At 41.5% G+C, this 18,647-nt stretch overlaps 1 protein-coding gene across 1 annotated transcript in view; it reads right to left on the bottom strand.

Moving 5' to 3' along the window:
• GPATCH2 (G-patch domain containing 2) overlaps positions 1-18,647 on the bottom strand; it is a 146,429-nt gene that overhangs the window by 33,203 nt on the left and 94,579 nt on the right. Inside the window, exons 6-8 of the mRNA XM_066618931.1 lie at positions 18,550-18,617; positions 16,659-16,698; positions 12,742-12,812 (exon numbers count right to left, since the gene is read on the bottom strand). Of these exons, the coding sequence (XP_066475028.1) occupies positions 12,742-12,812; positions 16,659-16,698; positions 18,550-18,617 (179 nt within the window). The remainder of the gene's footprint in view (positions 1-12,741; positions 12,813-16,658; positions 16,699-18,549; positions 18,618-18,647) is intronic.

The following is an 18,647-nucleotide window of genomic DNA, read 5'->3' as shown; positions in this document are numbered from 1 at the left end:
GCAGCACTTAAGCCTGCCTACTAACCTTCTGCCGGCTCAGCAGCAGTCTCTAGGGCAGGGGTGCTCAAACTTTCAACTTTAGGGATCCTGGACCTTTAAAATTGTGTAGGAGAGATAATTTCAGCAGGTGCAGCTTGTCATCTGTGGGATGACAAGTTGCACCTGCTGAAATTCTCTCTTCTATACACTTGTTAAAGGTCCAGCATCCCTAAAGTTGAAAGTTTGAGCACCCCTGCTCTAGGGTTATCACAGTTTTTAAAACATTTTCTTATAATCAGGGAAAACAAAGGTCAGTAATGTGTTGAGTCTAAGGCTCCCAAGACCATGTCAAAAAATTTACTTTGTGGGCAGGAAACCAATCTGAAGGAATCCTAGTCTCAAGTTCTGGTACAAGTCTGTGGTTGAGAAAAGCTGTAAATAACAGAACATAGAATGAAGGAATCTGGAGTTGCTGCAGTGGCTACTGATATGAAATGAGCTGTATATTGGAAGTCTTTACAAAATCTGATCCTTAATTTTTTTATATTCTTGAAAAGTCATAACAAATCTTGATAGAAAAGTGTATCCGCTGCCTTAAATTTGCAATTGTTTTCTTTTTCCACCACAATGAAATTTTTTTTCAATACAAATTTTTTTTCCAAAAGAAGAGGGTACTTGTCATTTTGATTGCTCTTCTGTTCTGTATGAAAGCTCTCCCTTGACCCAATGCCTTGAAAGATCCAGGGACAATTCAAATTGATGTAGCATTCAGATTTGCCATGGTCTATCATCATAAAGTGTGAAGGGCAGACATGTCTGGAAATGTATGGTAGACGCATGCTAGATGACTGCAGCCTACTGTAGCTTCCTTGGCACATGTTTACCACATTTCCCATATGTTTACAGACACATATCCCCTTTACACCAGAAGATGTGTTGCATACATGGAAAATACATCTGCCACGTGAAATGTGAATCAGCTTCTTGGTGACAAGATTATATTCATTTTACATCGCTTCTTAGGATTGATTCCCTACACAGAGCTCAGGAGTCATTATTTCTAAGGCATAACATGAAGTAATTCTCAGAAAGGCACTGGATGAGTTTGTCTACCCAGAACAGAAGTAGGGGACAGGTAGACTACTGTCCATCCTGTTAGTGAGGAAGATAGTTCCCTCTAAAAGTGGAATTTTAAAAAGGGACATGTAAATCAAATCATTAAATATTTCTGCTTTAAAAATAACTGCCACTGCAAAAGTATGTAGCAAACATTTTAAAAAAACTCAAGAGGGAATTTTTGCGGATTCCCTCATACTGAATTTCATTCTAATCTGCCCCTCCACTCCCATCTATGGATTTTAAGGAGTTGTGGGATGTCTTTTGTGAGGAGGAAAGAGTGGGGAGGTTTCTATGAGGCTTATTTACTAAATTTCTACCCTGCTTTATCTCCCTGAAGGAGGGCCTGAAATTATTGTGCACTCTAAGGATAGGATTCAACCCATTGTTTCTGCATTCTTGGTACTTTGTGACTAACAGTGACTAACAGCTCAATCTTAAGCTGCCCAGCGCCCGGAGAAAGAATGGCACCAAAATTGTGACTGCTGCATCCTGTGGGTGCCAGGAAGCCAATGGGGGATGTTTGTCTCCTTCCCCTGAGTAAGGTGCATGCCCTGCAATGGGACTTCTCAAGTCTGCACCAGCTATTTTGCCGGTGCAGACTTGAGAACTTTTGTGTCAGGTTTTTCAGCCCAATGTGCAGGATAGAACTCCTTCCTGGGTCAGTTGTTTCTCCCACTCCACCCTGTCACTGCCCTGGAACGCTTCTCCCCACCCTGAAAACCGACATCGCCACCCAGCAGTCTTAGTCACTGCCTGGTGGCGTCCTTCTGACACTGGGCCCGGTACCCTCCTCCTACTGTGCTGTAAAGTGCTTTATGGCATGTTTACGACACCTAGCACCAGCACTGGAGCTCAATGCCAGTGCTATGGGTGTTTAGGATTGGGTCCTAAATTCTCTCAAGCTTTAACTTGCAGTGAGACTTTGAAAAAATACACTATTCTCTGATTTTCAAGGACAACCTACTCTCTGGAATTTCCTGACATTCTATCTTGTACAGATTCTAGAACATTCAGGCATATCTTGTGATCTGTAACCATTCTTGAAAAGAGATAGTAGTCTTCTATTAAATTGTTTTAAAACCTATTATGAAGGTTTTAAAACACAATTTAAAAGCAGACTATTATCTTGAAAGGAAACAACAGCAATACATCACAAGTATGCATTTCTCTTTTCCCTTATGCTACATTATACTTTCACCTATTTATGTCACCTCTATCAAGAAAACTGTGGGAAAAAGCCACAACAAAACAAAAAGAGGGAAAGCATCAAGGAGGAAGGCATAAAATCATGAGAGCAGTGAAGATTTGTTATTCACATGTACAAAAACACAGAAAAGGAAATTAAAATAGTTAAACACTGAGATGCTTGATATAGAACAAGTTCCTTGAAATGCAGCATTGTCTAGTTATATTATCCAATAATTCTAAAATTATTGATGCAAAAATAGATAGTCTTCCACATGTTATACGTGTGCAGTCCATATGATGATATACTGTGCCCTTCTACTGCCATTCACATAATGGATTTCTGTTCCCAGAATAACTCTGAGGCAGCTACCACAGCTACTTAAATTGAAAGGCAGAAAATACACAAGTTATTCTAAGGGCACAACCAGACAACAACCCCCTGCATTCTTTCTTGGGCACTGTATTACAGAACAAGAATGTGGGAAGTGTTTTGGGAATGGCAGCTTTTCTCCAGGGGATGCCATGACATTCACAACAGGAACGTGAAACCCTATGGACCTTAGAGCCTATGCTTGCACCATTTTCTGTTGACAATGTAAACTGGAGTCTCTATAGCATATTTGGAATGCAGTGATCAGTCAAAACACTCAGTCCCTGAAATGAATGGTGCCTACAGTTGTCTACTGTTCTCTGGTTAACCGTTTTTAATTAAAAGAAAAAAGAAAAGAAACCTCTTTATTTTTTACTGTAGTAAAAGACAGCACTAACTCTGATGGACATTCCATTGCCCATCTTTATCAAATTACTTCCATCTTGTTTCATAATGAGACCTACAGACTTACTTGCTACTGCAGGCTTTTCTCCATTGGGGTTGCCTGTTGTCATCCCCCTCCCAGGTGTATGAGCTATACAGGTGGACCCTTGTTATCCATTAAGGTTCCATTCCTAAACCCTTTGAGGATACTGAATTCTGCCTGAAATTAAATCATGCAAAATCAGTGGATTTTGGGGTCCACTGAGCTCCAAACATGACCAGAGCCTTGCTCCAGTCACATCCAGAGCTGTTGTGAGGCCCATGGAGGGTGTGTGCAGCCTCCACAGGCTTAGAATGGCCTCTGGAGGTCCTAGAAGGGCACTTCTCGTTTCCTTTCCCCCCTTTTTCATTTTATTAAAAGCAAATAAAAAATTGAAAAGTAAAGATATTGCAAGTTGTGTGGCAAGTGCCGAGATCTTGAACTACACTTCTTTGTTCTACAACAAAATCATACAAAATATTAGCTATCAAATCTTAAACAGTACTTATAAAATGTGATTATTAAAAAGTTCATTTTCAACACAAAAAGAAAAATGAGAAAAACATAAAAATTAAATCCCTATCTACTCATCAAAGCCATAGGTTACTTGGTCCATTTTCCCTTCAACGTGCAGGAAGTTCAAGAATTGTTTCCAATTGTCCATAAAAATTTTTACCGACTTATCTTTAAGAAGAGTTGTAAGTTTATCCATTTCTGCCAAATCCAATACCTTTAGCCACCATTCTTCCAATGCAGGTTCTCTCTGGAATTTTCTATTATTTGGCATACAATATTCCTGCAGCAGTTGTCATATATAAAAATATCATTTCATAGTCTTTGTGAATCAAATCATCCAATTTTCCAAACAAAAAAGCTTCTAGTTTCATTTTCAGGCAAAAATCTGAAGTGCCCTTCTAGGATCCTTGGAGGCCTTTCCGAGGCTTGTGGAGGCTGTGTGTGGCCTCCATGGGCCTCAGAAAGGCCCCCGAAAGCGTTGGAAGCATTCTGAGGCCTTCTGAGGTTTTCTGGAGGTCCTAGAAGGGCACTTCCATGTTTTCAGATGGGGCCAAGCTGGCTTCATGTGGATGAAAATTCTGCAGATAAACAGGCTCCACCTGTACTATGCATAGAAATCTACTTCAAAGCAATATTTTAATATTTATAATTGGCATTTTTTCAAGTGGTCTTTCTGAAAAATTACATATCCAAAGACCTCCAGCAGCTCATGGATCGTTTTAGCAAGGTCTACCAAGATTTTGGACTGACGATCAGACTTAAGAAAACACAGGTCATGGTTCAGGATGTGGACTCACCTCCCGGAATTACAATCTCTTCGCATGAACTAGAGGTTGTCCATGACTTTGTGTACCTTGGCTCAACGATCTCTGACACTCTTTCAATACCGAGCTAAACAAACGCATCGGTAAAGCAGCTACCATGTTTTCCAGACTCACAAAGAGAGTCTGGTCCAACAAGAAGCTGACGGAACATACCAAGATCCAGGTCTACAGAGCTTGCGTCCTGAGTACACTTCTGTACTGCAGCAAGTCATGGACTCTTCGCTCACAACAGGAGAGGAAACTGAATGCTTTCCACATGCGCTGCCTCCGACACATTCTCGGCATCACCTGGCAGGACAAAGTTCTAAACAACACAGTCCTGGAACATGCTGGAATCCCTAGTATGTATGCACTGCTGAAACAGAGATGCCTGCGTTGGCTCGGTCATGTCGTGAGAATGGATGATGGCCGGATCCCAAAGGATCTCCTCTATGGAGAACTTGTGCAAGGAAAGCGCCCTACAGGTAGACCACAGCTGCGATACAAGGACATCTGCAAGAGGGATCTGAAGGCCTTAGGAGTGGACCTCAACAAGTGGGAAACCCTGGCCTCTGAGCGGTCCGCTTGGAGGCAGGCTGTGCAGCATGGCCTTTCCCAGTTTGAAGAGACACTTGGCCAACAGTCTGAGGCAAAGAGGCAAAGAATGAAGGCCCATAGCCAGGGAGACAGACCAGGGACAGACTGCACTTGCTCCCAGTGTGGAAGGGATTGTCACTCCCGAATTGGCCTTTTCAGCCACACTAGACGCTGTCCCAGAACCACCATTCAGAGCGGATACCATAGTCTTTCGAGACTGAAGGTTGCCAACAGACAGACACATTTTATACTTATAGAAAAAAAATAAGAAAACATAATGGTTGCTTCTTCAAAGAACAGAAATAATAAGAACCATAATGTTGAATTTTCATCTTACTTGTTTGACTGTTCAGTCAAATCAGTGTCAGAAATCTGAAGCATCTTTCATAGCAAACTTTACGGCATTGTTGTCTGGCTGTGCTGTGAGCAGTCAGTGTCAACAAGGAATGCTAGTTCAGTTCTAATGTCTACAGATGTAATTTTGACAGCTGCCATCTTGGCGAACTGTATACCATTTTCCACAACATTGGGGGCAGGAAAGTAGAGAGAGCATGACATTTCTCATTCTGGTTACTTACCACAGGCAAATGCTTTGCCATACTTTCTAATTCACCCAACCCTACTTAGCAAGGAATGACAGGGTCTAGTTGCTTACATTGACAGTTTTTATGGTATCATTAAGAGGTTACAGCAGTAGCTTCATGTAACCTCCAAGGGCAGATGGATGGACAGGCTGATTGTAAACTAAGGTTGTTTTATACTGCTCACTTGAAATGAGCATGTTGTTTAAAAAATGATTAAAACTTTCAGCAATTACAAAAGCACGCTAATAACCTTATCATTTGGATTACTATAAAAAGTGTGACATTTGTTTAAATAATCATTGTAGCATGCTGTGTGATGCATTAGTTAGACAGCTGTGTTTTCAAGTGGGAAGCGGAAGCTCAAAACTCACTCAGCTATGAAGCTTGGGTAGCCTTGGAAAAGTCACAATTTCGCCTGCCTTATAGGGCTGTTGTGAAGCTAAAATATTGCAGAGCATCTTGGTGAAACTATAGGATACAAATGTAAGTAATCTAGTAATATATGATTTGCAAAGCAATTTTCAACTGCATTTCTACTTAAGCCATTTCTGCCCAATGTTGCATTTATGCAACAGGGACCAAATGTGTACACTTGTGGGCAGGGCAAAAATGGGTTAAAGAAGCTCTCAGTCTTTTCCGGCTCCTCAGCTCTTGTTGGAGGGTTGTGAGATGGCTGTCTTTTATTGTTTTAAGTTTTTGTCTCAGTTTTGTAAGATAATAGGGTTAAAAAAACCAAATTATAAATTGTCATTAACATTCATGCTAACCTATATTAGACAACAGATAAATAACACTGTTTCCTAAAACCGATTCTGCTGGGAATATACATGTGGTTATTTTGAACCAGGCAGGTGTAATCAAAATTTCACAGCGAATTCCACTACTTTCCTAGTTCTAAAGCCTTTCTTCAGGCTTATCTATAACAATGACATCATCAGCGTAACACACATTGCAACATCTGCTTTCACACTACTGAGAATGCTATTGTATTAACCAACAAGCGCTATGACCATTCTTTCTTTTTAAAAAAATCAAATGTTAAACAGATGTGATAAAATAATTCAGCACTGTTAAAGTTCTTTCATATAATGCCAGTATGTTAAAATTGGGGCTTTAATGGTAACATATTTGTTTTATATGGAATAGGAACATAATGTGACTAGGAATAAGAAAAGAAACGCATTTCTCTTGCCAGTAGGCTTTCTCATCTCTGAAAACAGTACTCTAACACCTCCTAGCTGTTCCAAACCTTATTTAAACTCAGGTTTACCTGCAATAAGAAGGTTGGAATTTTTTAAAAAGAAAACCTCCTGGGAAATGAAGTCCAATTGTACAGTTATTCTTAATGCTTTACACCACCTTGCCTCCAGAGGCTCATGAACTTTATGCCAACCAAAAAGACTTAAAAAAACATCTGTATTAGAGTCTTACTGTCCTCAGAAAGGATAATGCATTGTTTTTTCTTGCTTCTAATTAGTAATTTAAGCATATGTTCAGCATTTAACTCTAAATGTTTGCCTTTTCCCCAAGCTCTAAGACAGCTGTCCAAGAAGTGAATGCCAGAAAGCATTTAAATATCAACATCTGTTGAATTATGTTAATGCAATGTAATATAATTGGGCATGAGTTGGAATTGATCAAAAGTATATGAATTAGACAAAGGCAAATCCAAACCAATATTTCATTGCACAAACAAGTCAAAAGTAAAACAAAACCTGTTTGTTATTAAACTGACATGATCAGAGATCAATGTGCAGGACACCTAGGTCTAAACTCTGACAGCACTGAGAAAAAAAACACACAACCAAATTATTTTTTAAAAAATCAAATATAAATCACTGCTGCAGACATAACCTCTTATGCATTGTGTTGGCTCTGGTCTTGGACATCATTTGTTTTTTGAAATAGCTTGTTCTCAAATATAAAACTTTAATTAAAAACCAATATTTTATGCTATAAAACAACTCAGAATCAGGAGACATGGTACAGATCTAGGGAAACAGAACCTATTTTTTTCCATTTACTTTCCATTTGAGCTGCAAGTGCTCTCCTGGGACCAAGTGCCTCACTGTCACTCTGTAACCCCTTTAAGGTGGAACTCACCCCATGGGGTGATGAAGAGGAGAACCCTGTGATTACAGTATCACAAAGTAGCGGATTGCCTAGTGACTTGCAGGCATGGGGTATTTTCCCAAACACTCAGAATAAGTTATGCTTAATTGTAAAACTCCTTTAGGGTGCAATCCTACCCTGCACTGGAACAGGCAAGCCAAGAGGCTTGTGCTGTATCCAGCACGGGATAGGGGCCCAAAGCAGCTAAGTCAGATGTAAGGGGAAACATTTTTCCTTACCTCCGGGTAAAGGCATGCTGGCCCCTATGAGTCTCCTTGGACCTGTGCCACCTCCGGATGTGGCACAAGTTCAAGGAGAGAGTTTGAAGGGGTTGGGATCCAGAATAAGTGCTGGATCCCAGCCCCACCTCCCGCTCCCCATACTCACTACTACTGAGTACAATCTTGTTATTTCCTTCACAATCCTGTGAAATATTGAATTTCCTTCAATATGCTGATGACACCCAGCTCTATCTCTCCTTTCCTCCAGACTCCAAGGTGGCGGTTGAGGGCCTGGAGCGCTGTCTGGAAGCAGTGAGGATCTGGATGGGGGCTAACAAGCTGAAATTAAATCCGGATAAGACAGAGGCTCTCCTGGTTCGGAAATCCTCGATGCAGGTGCTGGATTATCAACTTGCTCTGAATGGGGTTGCACTCCCTCTGAAGGAGCAGGTTCGCAGCTTGGGGGTCCTCCTGGATTCGCAGCTGCTCCTGGATTCCCAGGTGGCGGCTGTGGCTAGGGGGGCCTTTGCTCAGCTTCGGCTGGTGCGCCAGCTGCGACCGTACTTGGATCGTGCAGACCTGGCCACGGTGATCCATGCCACGGTGACATCGAGGTTAGATTACTGTAACGCGCTCTATGTGGGGCTGCCCCTGAAGACGGTTCGGAAACTACAATTAGTACAGAATGCGGCGGCCCGTGTGGTCACCGGAGCCAGGCGGTTTGACTCTGTCAGCCCGCTTCTCCGGGGGCTGCATTGGCTGCCCATTCGTTTCCGGGCCCAATTCAAGGTGCTGGTTTTGACCTTTAAAGCCCTATACTGCTCTGGGCCAGGATATCTTAGAGACCACCTACTCCCGTACAATCCGGCTCGCCACCTCAGGTCATCAGAGAAGGCCTTCTTGCAAGTGCCGCCACCCAAGGAGGTCCGGGGGGTGGCTGCAAGAAATAGGGCCTTCTCGGTAGTGGCACCAACATTATGGAACTCCCTTCCCCTTGACTTGAGAATGGCTCCCTCTCTTGAGAGCTTTCGGCGAGGCCTGAAAACACTGTTGTTTAAACAAGCCTTCTGATTTCTGGCCTTCTTAACTTTTTATACATCTTTTAGTTTTACAGGCTTGATTCCTCGGTGATCTGCTCTTTTACTCTTTTAATCTGACTACTGTTTTTATGGCCCTGTAGTGTGTTTTTAAATGTTTTTATCTGTTTGTATTAATGTTTTTTTAAATTCTATTGTTTTTAATATGTTGTTAGCCGCCCTGGGTCCCGTTAGGGAGAAGGGCGGGATAAAAATAAAGTTTTATTATTATTATTATTATTACAATCATCCCTTCTTCCTCTGCGGGGTTTTAAGCAAACTAAACAAAAAATGATTAATACAATATACTTGTAAGCAAAGGAGTTGGGCTAGAATGGTTACCATGGATTTTATCTGACAATAGCTTAAGCAGAAATGCTAATTCATTAACAGAGTTGGAAGGAATGGGAAACTTACGGCTTCCAAGGATTTTTTGTTATGTGTGCAAGTTCCTGTTCGATACCTGAAACTTCCCATTTTTCCATTGTTTTTAAGAAAACATTTTTTAGTTGGTGGAGTCAAGCAGGATGTGAACTGAGCCCCATGGTGTACTTTCTTGTTTGGTCTTGTACAAGGTGTCTATGGGCCCAATCCTATCCAACTTTCCAGTGTCAATGCAACCGCAATGCTGCTCCAAGGCAAAGGAACAAATGTTCTCTTATCTTGAGGATGCCCCCCTGACTGCTGCCCTCCCCACTGAAGGACTGTGCCCTGTTGGCATAGCTGTATTGGAGCTGGAAAGCTGGATAGGATTGGGCCCTAAGCCTGTCAGTCAGCTGGTTCCTACTCTAGCTTCCCTGAGTGCCCTCTTTTCCTCCAGGCTGCCAGCTTCCCTACCTGCCTGTTTCCCTGAATTTTAGGCACCTTTAGTTTCTTATGGACCTTGGCCTAAAACAATTCTGCCTCTCGAATGACCCTCTTGTGAGAAAGAATAACACAACTAGCTGTATTTTTTAAAAAAAATCAATAATCAATTGTTATTAAGGTATGTTGTGTTCACTTCGTATACGCAGACAGAGTTCACCTCTTTGTGCTGTCATTATTTTCCACAAAAGCCACATTAAACAATTATAGTTCTGGTAATTAACCAGTAAGCGTAATGTACAGTTTTCCTATCCCAATCTATTAACAGCTGCTCAAAAAATGTAGTAATTAATGGTTTCATTTATTTTTGGCAAACCTGCAATGTGACAAATAATTTTCTATCTATTGCAAATTAGGACTCCTTCCCAAACAACAGATGACATGGTGGGAAAAAGGGAGCAGGCATAACTCTTGAACATCTTTGCATATTTAGAAGATCAAGTAAAGAGCAGCTGTAATTCTATTTGTCACATCTGTGTAACAAAATATAGTCATCTGTATTATCAAAAGAAAATACACAAGCTCTGTTCAGGGGGAAATAGATTTCCCACAGACCTGATGGGAAAAAGCTCACTAAAGGCAGAATAAAGTTTTTTGTCATCAGCTCTGCCACTGTTCTCCTCCTGCCATTACTTAATAATTTGTAGATAACAACTGCTTTTAATTACAAAAATTAAATTCAGTCACATAAGTATAAGTGTATAATTTAGTTCAGTCATCATCAAAATACTGTAGTTTTGAGATCAAGCAGGCTAGTTGTGTTAAAGAACATAAGAGAATGCAAGATCTACTAAAACAAAATGCTATAATACATTGTAAACTTAAATGAGGACCACATTTTCTTCCATCCTATAAGAAAGCTGCCTGCTGAAACTTTTCAGATTCTCGAGAAATTATTTTGGGGGGGAGGGGGAAACTGTATTACTTGGGTAACAGATTTATTAGCCATGATATTCATATCTTAATTTTTGTATCAGCCTTTCATTGCAAAGGTCTATTCATGGTACAACTCTAATGCTTCTGTGAATAAAAATCAAGGAAAGAAAATTGCACTTGAGGTGTTTGTGAAAAAACAACAGCCTTTAATTTGGGAGAAGAGAGTTGGTGAGTGTCAGGGATGAGAACTAAAGTCAGGTGACTTGGACTCGAGTCATGAAAATGTGAGTTTTTGCTGACTCATGAGTTGCGCGCATGGAAGACTTGGAAAAACATTCGAATCAAGGCCCCCTGACTTGACACTTATCCCCAAGCATGCAAACTTGAGTCTGCCTATGTCTCGGTGTGCTTGCTTACTGTTTTTGTGGCGTGAATAACCTCATGGAGGCATCATTCAGACCAGGTGAGTAGCAGGGAAGTTCTAGCTGGGAGGCAGGGAAGGGTTAATGTTTTTCTTTTGTATGGAGCAGGAGGGGGGAGGCAGGAGCGGGCTCAGAAGGAAGGAACCGATGATCATTAGATGCAGGATGGGACGTTTGATATTTTCTTTGGCCAAGGGAGGAAAGGAGGAAGAGCCCAATGGTGTTCTTGCCTTAAGATTGGCTGGAGGGAGACAAAGGAGGTGGAGAAGTGGGGGAAAAGGCGGTTCATAGCAATCATGCTTTCCAACCTCATGGCTTCTATGGGCTCCATTGTTGCTCGGAAGGGCGAGCCTCATTGAATGACCAGTTTCAGTAGGACTACTTCTGAGTAGAACTGCAAAGGATCAAGTCACCCTGGTAAGCCTCCCAGCTGCTGCACATGACCTTCCTCCCTCTTGTTGCTTCTGTCTCCACTCTCATGCAGTCCCTCCCACCCCATTTACAGATGGGATGGGGAGGAGTATTAGAGAACTCTGACACACACACACTCCCCTCTGCAGCAGCCCCATTATTTTTCACTGCATGCTTTTTAAAGGGGGTGACAACTCCTTTAGAGCCGCAAAAGGACAACTGGGTGACTTGGAAAGGGTAGAGACTCTTGACTCAACTCAAGCCGTGTTGGATCTTTCCATCCTGGTAAGTGTTAAACTTACAGTTTAAACTGCAGTTAGAGTTTATTGGACAGGCGCAACAGTTGTAAAAATCAGCTAACATCACAATAAAGAGAAAATATCAGAGAGAAAATAAACTATATTGTTTGTTCTTATTCAGTATATCTAAGTGCTTTGGGGCCCAAACCTACTGAGCCACTGTGCCCCAAAAATGTGCATTCCAGTGGTGCAGCATGCTTTACAGTGGTCACAAAAGCATAACCGATCAATCTGTGAAGCCTGGCTGGGCTGCCACTGCAAGCAGTAAGTGGCCGCAGCTGCACACCAGAAGCCTCCAGAGAAACCACACAGCTGGTAAGCTGGTGCAGGGCCTGGGTAGTGAGTGAGAGGAATAAGGAGAGGAGGAGGAGGAACAGAGTGGAGACTAGAGCTGGGAATGTTTTGAGGTTGGGAATGGGGTGGTAGCCTATACCCCTTCCTGGCCTTGATCCACCTATGTGGGTTCACTAGGATTTGAGCCATCAAAACAGTTGGTACAGGTCTGAGTAAACCCAGCAGCTTATTCCAGGGAAAGAGAACAAATGATCCCTTGCCTCAAACAGGTCTTTGAGACTCAAAACAACCCCTATGTGATGCAGCAGGAGTCACAACAGTGTGGCTGCATTGGTGCTGGGGGAGCTGTGCTGGACTGGGCTGTTATTCTATACACACTATCTTGCCTCCTCCAGTAATAAGATCCCTTAAAAAAGTATTCAGCTGCACACATGCCCAGCTGATTGAAACAAAGAAGTCTTTTAAGGACTCTTAAGAGGCAGAGTCAGTGGCAGCAATGATAATTTTGGATGGTCCTCAGTAAGAGGTATTTTTATTGATCAGTCTGTCAGACACACATGTAAAATATATTGCATATTAAGCTTACCTGCTTGCTGTTTTCACTGAATTGTTTTTCTTGTGTCCTCTCTCTGACCGGTTGTCCCGCAGGAGTTGAAGCTATGTAAAACATTCAAAAGGCATACAAAAACTAAGAAAATTCCTGCATTTTAGAAAGAAGTACTCATAAGATTTCTTGTACTTTTGAGGTACATTTCTTGGTATGTTTCTTCATTTATAGACCTGATAGTCTTGAAATACTGTATCCATAATGAATCGCTGAGATTGCAGTAAAGCAAAACCTTGGGTTTAACTAAGATCCTTTCTCAGTACCTTATTCTGATATCCCTTCCTCTCTTCTCTCCCCCTACACAGAAAATCTAGCATTATTGTAAGCATTCACATCTTGTAAAGTTTCTGGCTGCCTAATTAGTAACATAGAATATTCTGTGCCACTACAAGCTCTTTAGTTGTAAGACATAGCATAAATATTGTAACACCATTTTTTCAGAATTTTTAGCTTTATTAGAACTTTGTAGTTAGAGGAACTTAGTTTAGAAGACTGGGTTCAAATATAATCTCATCTTTTTTTTAAAAAAAGATTCACTCTGAAAAATGGGAATAAAGACAACCTGACAGAGTAGTTATATGAATGAATAAACATTCTCTGTGCTAAAAGTCTGCATTAATAATGGATGAAACTAGCATCTGAAAACTAGCAGCAATATACAGGCCACTGCCCCCTTAACATATTTTGAGATTGTTAGATAGATAGCAAAGTTCAATAAGATTTTAGCACTGTATGTGAAATGAAGTTTAAATGTTTCACGAAGGGAAAAAAAAAACTAATCTCCAATTACTGCCTCTCTCTCAACATTCACATATTAATTTGAATGGAGGATTTTAAAATTTGCATAAACTTCATAACTATCCTATTGTTAAAACAAAATAAGACAATTTGCTGCAACATTAAAAAACTTCTCCAAGATTAAACCACATCATTAGTTATTATTAAAAATTTGTGTTTTGAAGACTTGACACTTTAAATTATGAGAGTTGCAAGGTATTGCTGCCTGCTAAATGATTATACAAATATAGCTCACTAACAGGAAAACAAATCTCAAAAGGGCACTTAAGATTATTGGTTTAACTGAAATAAAATTAAACAGAATTCATGGCCAAACAGGATAGACAGGCTGCTGTACCAGTACTTAAGAGAGGTCTTTATTGATGATTTTTTTAGAGACAAATGATGGGAGGCATAAGGGATTACAGAAAGCAACTTCAGGCACAAGAAAATGAAGCCAGACTTTGGCGAACCCTTGAAGGCGCTTGAAACCTAAAACCAACACTGAAGGACTCCCTCCTAAACCTTGTACAGTAGTACCTCGCATAACGAATGCCTCGCGCACCGAAAAACTCGCAGAACGAAAGCGTTTTGCGATTTTTGGTGACTCGCACAACGAATTTTTATGACCCGTGCTTCACAAGACAAATTTTTTTGTTTGTTTTGGTTTGTTTTAAGGGGGGGATCTTCATGCCTGTTTATGCAGTTTATGCAGTTCACCCTAAGGAAGGATGATGAGTTCTTGGGGTTTCCTCGCGCAGCAGTGGATCAGTCAGCATCTCTCCCTCCCTCTCTCACACACACTTACGCTCTCTTCACCACCCCTCACTCACTCACTCACAGGGCCAGGCTCCTGTGTGCCTGTCAGGGGTTGCACGTTCTTGCTCCCGCCCATTTTTGTGCCCCCCGCAAGCCTGGAACATCACAGCCCCCTCTCTCCCCAAGCCTGGAGCATCTCAGCCTCTCTCTTCACCCCCCCCCCCGCAAGCCTGGAGCATCCCAGCCTCTCTCCCCCCAAGCCTGGAGCATTGCAGCCTCTCTCTCCCCCTACCCCAAGCCTGGAGCATCACAACTTCTCTGCAACACAAACACTTTCCCCCCTCTCTCACACACACAGGCTGCCCCCTTCTCTTACACACACAGATGCTCTGCCCCCCCACACTCACACAGCAGGGGAGGGGTGCCTTCACTCACCTCATCCAGCATCTGAATATAAGCCCCCCCAGCAACCTGTCATCGCAGCCTCCCCCCCCCGCAAGCCTGATCCCATTCACCCTAATAAGGGGGGATCTTCATGCCAATTTATGATCCCGTTCACCCTAATAAGGGTGATCCCTTATTAGGATGATCCCTAATAAGGGTGATACCTAATAAGGGTGATCCCGTTCACCCTAATAGTAGGGAAGGGAACTGGAGGCTTGGAGGCATCCATAGGGCTTGTGGGTTCACCTGCTGTGCCCCAGCCGGGGGGGGGGGGGGGGGAAGGTGAGAGGCTCAAGCACGCAAGGAGTGCGAAATTCAAAGAGGGGTTGCCCTGCCTGAGTGGGCAGGCAGCCTGTTGAAGGCAGCAGTGCGTGCCTATGCTGAATGGAGAAGGCGGGTATGGTGGCTACAGCTTGAGGCTGGAGATGGGCGGAGGGAAAGTTCCCTGTATTCTGCAGTGGGGGGTCAGCAGGAGCTGACCCAACTCTGATCTTGCTTGGCCGAGAGGCTAGGCCAGACTAGGGGAAGTCCAGGTAGCCCACCCCCCTCAGGAAGTTGATTTCATTTGGCCTGCCTATCCTGAGAGGGAGGAGCTACCCATCCAGGAGTGACCTGGACATGGAGATCCCACTGGAGAATCAAAAGAGGGAAGAGGAAAGGAAAGAGAAACATAATGAGAAAAGAGCACGTAACGGTGCAAGTGTGGAGAGGAAGAAAGGATGTTGGGAAATTATGTGGGCTACTCAGGCGGATCTGGGGCTGGAAAACTAGGGGCTTTATGGCATTGGGAAGGGAGAAAGGAGGAAAGCTGGGGGAATGAAAGAAGAGAGATGGGATTATGTGGTTCAAATTACAGGTCACGCCTCATCCACTAGGGTTCCATTCTGGAAATAGCTTTAAAGACCCACTTCCAGGTCTCTTGCTCCTCCACTGTCACCCCAAAATGGATTGGTATAGATGCTATATCGCTTTCAGTTACTAGATGGGGTGAATAATGGAATCTAATGCAATGAAGTGATAATGGGATTTTGATGCTTTTTCCCCTTGTTACAAGGCATTTAAAGATAGACACCAGTATCAGTGTTGAGTCAAATTAGTGACAAGGCTATGGTAACAGAGGTTCTCTGTAGCCTAAACAGAGGGCTATAGGCAAGGAGTGAACCTCCTCACAGGTCATGAAAACACCCACTCATGGGGAAGCTAGTCTTTCCCACCTGGGATTTTCAGTAGTTTGATGAGCTATCTGTTGAGGTCTAGCAGCCAGTGTATTTTGGTAATACGTATACTTATTATGTTAGAAACATATTTAAATGAAATCAAATATCATAGAGAAATATTTACACCACCATAAACCTGAATTAATACTCATAATTAATACCAATTTCAGGCAGATGTAACAAGAATGTTTTTCTTAAAAGATAATACAATAAAATCAAGGGCTAAATTTAACAAAACAAGGATACCCTGAAATACAGTCAGCCCACTGACAGACCTTGAATAGATTAGAACATAGGTGGCTACACCTACTTTTGTACACACAATTCTTTCCATTCATGGAAATATCGGTGGTGTAAATAAGGATTCCGGTAACCTCAGAGACTGGATTGCTGTGCCCATATAACTTCCATGTCAGGCCATTTGTAGTTAAATTGTTATTTATATTTTGCTGTGGAAATTTATATGTTTTTATTAATTTCACAGCTCGTGAACTGCCCTGAAAGTTTTTAACCAAAGTGCCATAGAAATGTTTTAAATAAACACATGTTTTAAACAGACAAAAATGAATACATACACACTTGCAATAGCTTTCAGATATTTTCTCCTTGTTTCACTGGTGCCCTGTTGCTCTGGACAAGGAACAGTTAAATTCTTTCAAATCTATGAAATAAACTGTTCTTGATCAAAGTGGTTCTTACCTGGCTATGTTCCTTCCTAGCCCCAGGGCTAAACCAATGGCTAGGGGAGAAAAAGAAAAAAGGGGTTAGTAACATAGCTAACTGAAGCACGAGCTATCATATGACCAGTCTGTGCGTGCTCTCGGGTATTTTATTGTCCACCAGAAAAATGTAGCCTTTGGCTATGATTTATTTAAATGGGATATTTTACGGAACTCTCAAGGTCTGCAGCAGTTTTTATACGAATGCAAGAATGTATCTCATTCTACAGATTTCTACGGCTTAGGCAAGTGAATATACACTAAATCAATCTGAATGTTTCATGCCATATTTTCTGCAATCCTTTTTACACTACATCCTTTCGATAACATTTTCACTGTGTTTAACTCTGAATCTAAAGTTCTAATTACATATTGTAAAATGGAAGCTTAGAAGTGTTGTTGGTTAACATGAGCATGTTTATTCATTAGATCTTTATTAAAGGAGTTTGCATTTAAGTCCTATGCTCCATTGTGAATGCACATGCATACAAACACAGTTTAATATGTCTAAAATGCATTATAGTCCAGGATTATAGGAACTTCTTTTTAACTTTGGAAAAAGTTAAAAAAAACCTGAAGTGACAAGGCACTGGAAATCAAGCCTAAAAAGTTTTTCTGTGTTATTCCACTGGGTGAACGTGGCTTTTCCACTGGGTTAACGTGAACTGGCTTTTCAACTTCACTAGTTCTGGATCATAGTACTCAGGAGGCTTCATGGTCCTGCAATAGTCATTATAAGTGAAGATAACAGCAGGGAACAGGAAAGAAAAGCAAGGGACACAGGCACACACCAGTACTGTTGCTTAGGCATGCTGAAAGACTTGAACAAAGAGCCAAAATCATTCATGATAAAACTTTCACAGTAACCTTGCACTTATTTACTTGAAATTAAACGGAGAAAATTTATCTCCAAGAAATGGAGAATTTACCTCCAAGTAATGATGGACACAATTAATGACGGGCACAATAGCTAAAAGGCAAAGCACTTATAAGAATTTCTGAGTTCAGTGGGATAGCAAATCCTGAAACACTGGACCTCTAATGTGAGGTACGTTAAGTATGCACAACTGAGAATGAACACATTTGTGTTATTTTCACAAAGTCCTCCAATTTGTCTGTCACAAAGCCAGATTGACCCTTAGCTGGTAAGGAGGTGCTTGGCAATAAAGTTGCTTGCCTCATAGCCTTTTGAAACCACCTGGCTGCTTGAAAGAACTACTGGACTTACCCCTCTACTGTGCAGAAGCAGGACTGAATTTTCCATGTGTGTACTCAACTCAACAAACCTTTATTAGGCATAGAGTTTTATAGATAACTCCAGACAGTCCAATATATAGATACATATGTTAAAAAAAAAAAGTTAAAAAACAGCAATTTGCTTGCAAAGTTACTCCATGTTGCTTGAGACCAACAGCTTAGCCCGCTCCTTGTGTGTATACTGATTCTATGTCTTAACACAGTCAAGTAGTGTAGCTCTCAACTGTACACAAATTTTGTATAGAAGTTCATGCACATTTCCCCCAAACCTAGCCAATGCGTGCCTTCACCTTACTCTGAATTCAAAGGCACAGAAATAAGTGAGGAGTTGGGAACATATCTCCTGCTTCTCTCTTCTTGCCCCACTTTTTAAAAAACTGCTATTATGCACCCACAGAAATAGAAGAGCAAAAGTTGTCCTTTTAGGGTTAATTTACTAATATCTTTTCACACAACAATATTGGGAAGGGCTGCACTTGCTATAAGTGCATGATTAGAATTCCAAATAGTCTTGACAGACTGGACAATTAGGTTAAAATTGAAAATGCAATTAAAACAGGGGTGAATTTAAAGTAAGCAGAAGAAATAATGATAACCCTGACGCAGATACTTACTCATGGTGATGAGATTCCTGGGACAGATGTACAGTTTTCTTATTATTGCATGAGCTTGGAGTTGTAATCTAAAGGAAACATAAATAAGTTTTATAAGT

This window comes from Tiliqua scincoides, chromosome 1 (genome assembly GCF_035046505.1).
Source record: "Tiliqua scincoides isolate rTilSci1 chromosome 1, rTilSci1.hap2, whole genome shotgun sequence".
Taxonomy (NCBI): domain Eukaryota; kingdom Metazoa; phylum Chordata; class Lepidosauria; order Squamata; family Scincidae; genus Tiliqua; species Tiliqua scincoides.
This window is presented reverse-complemented; position numbering and strand designations above follow the sequence as displayed.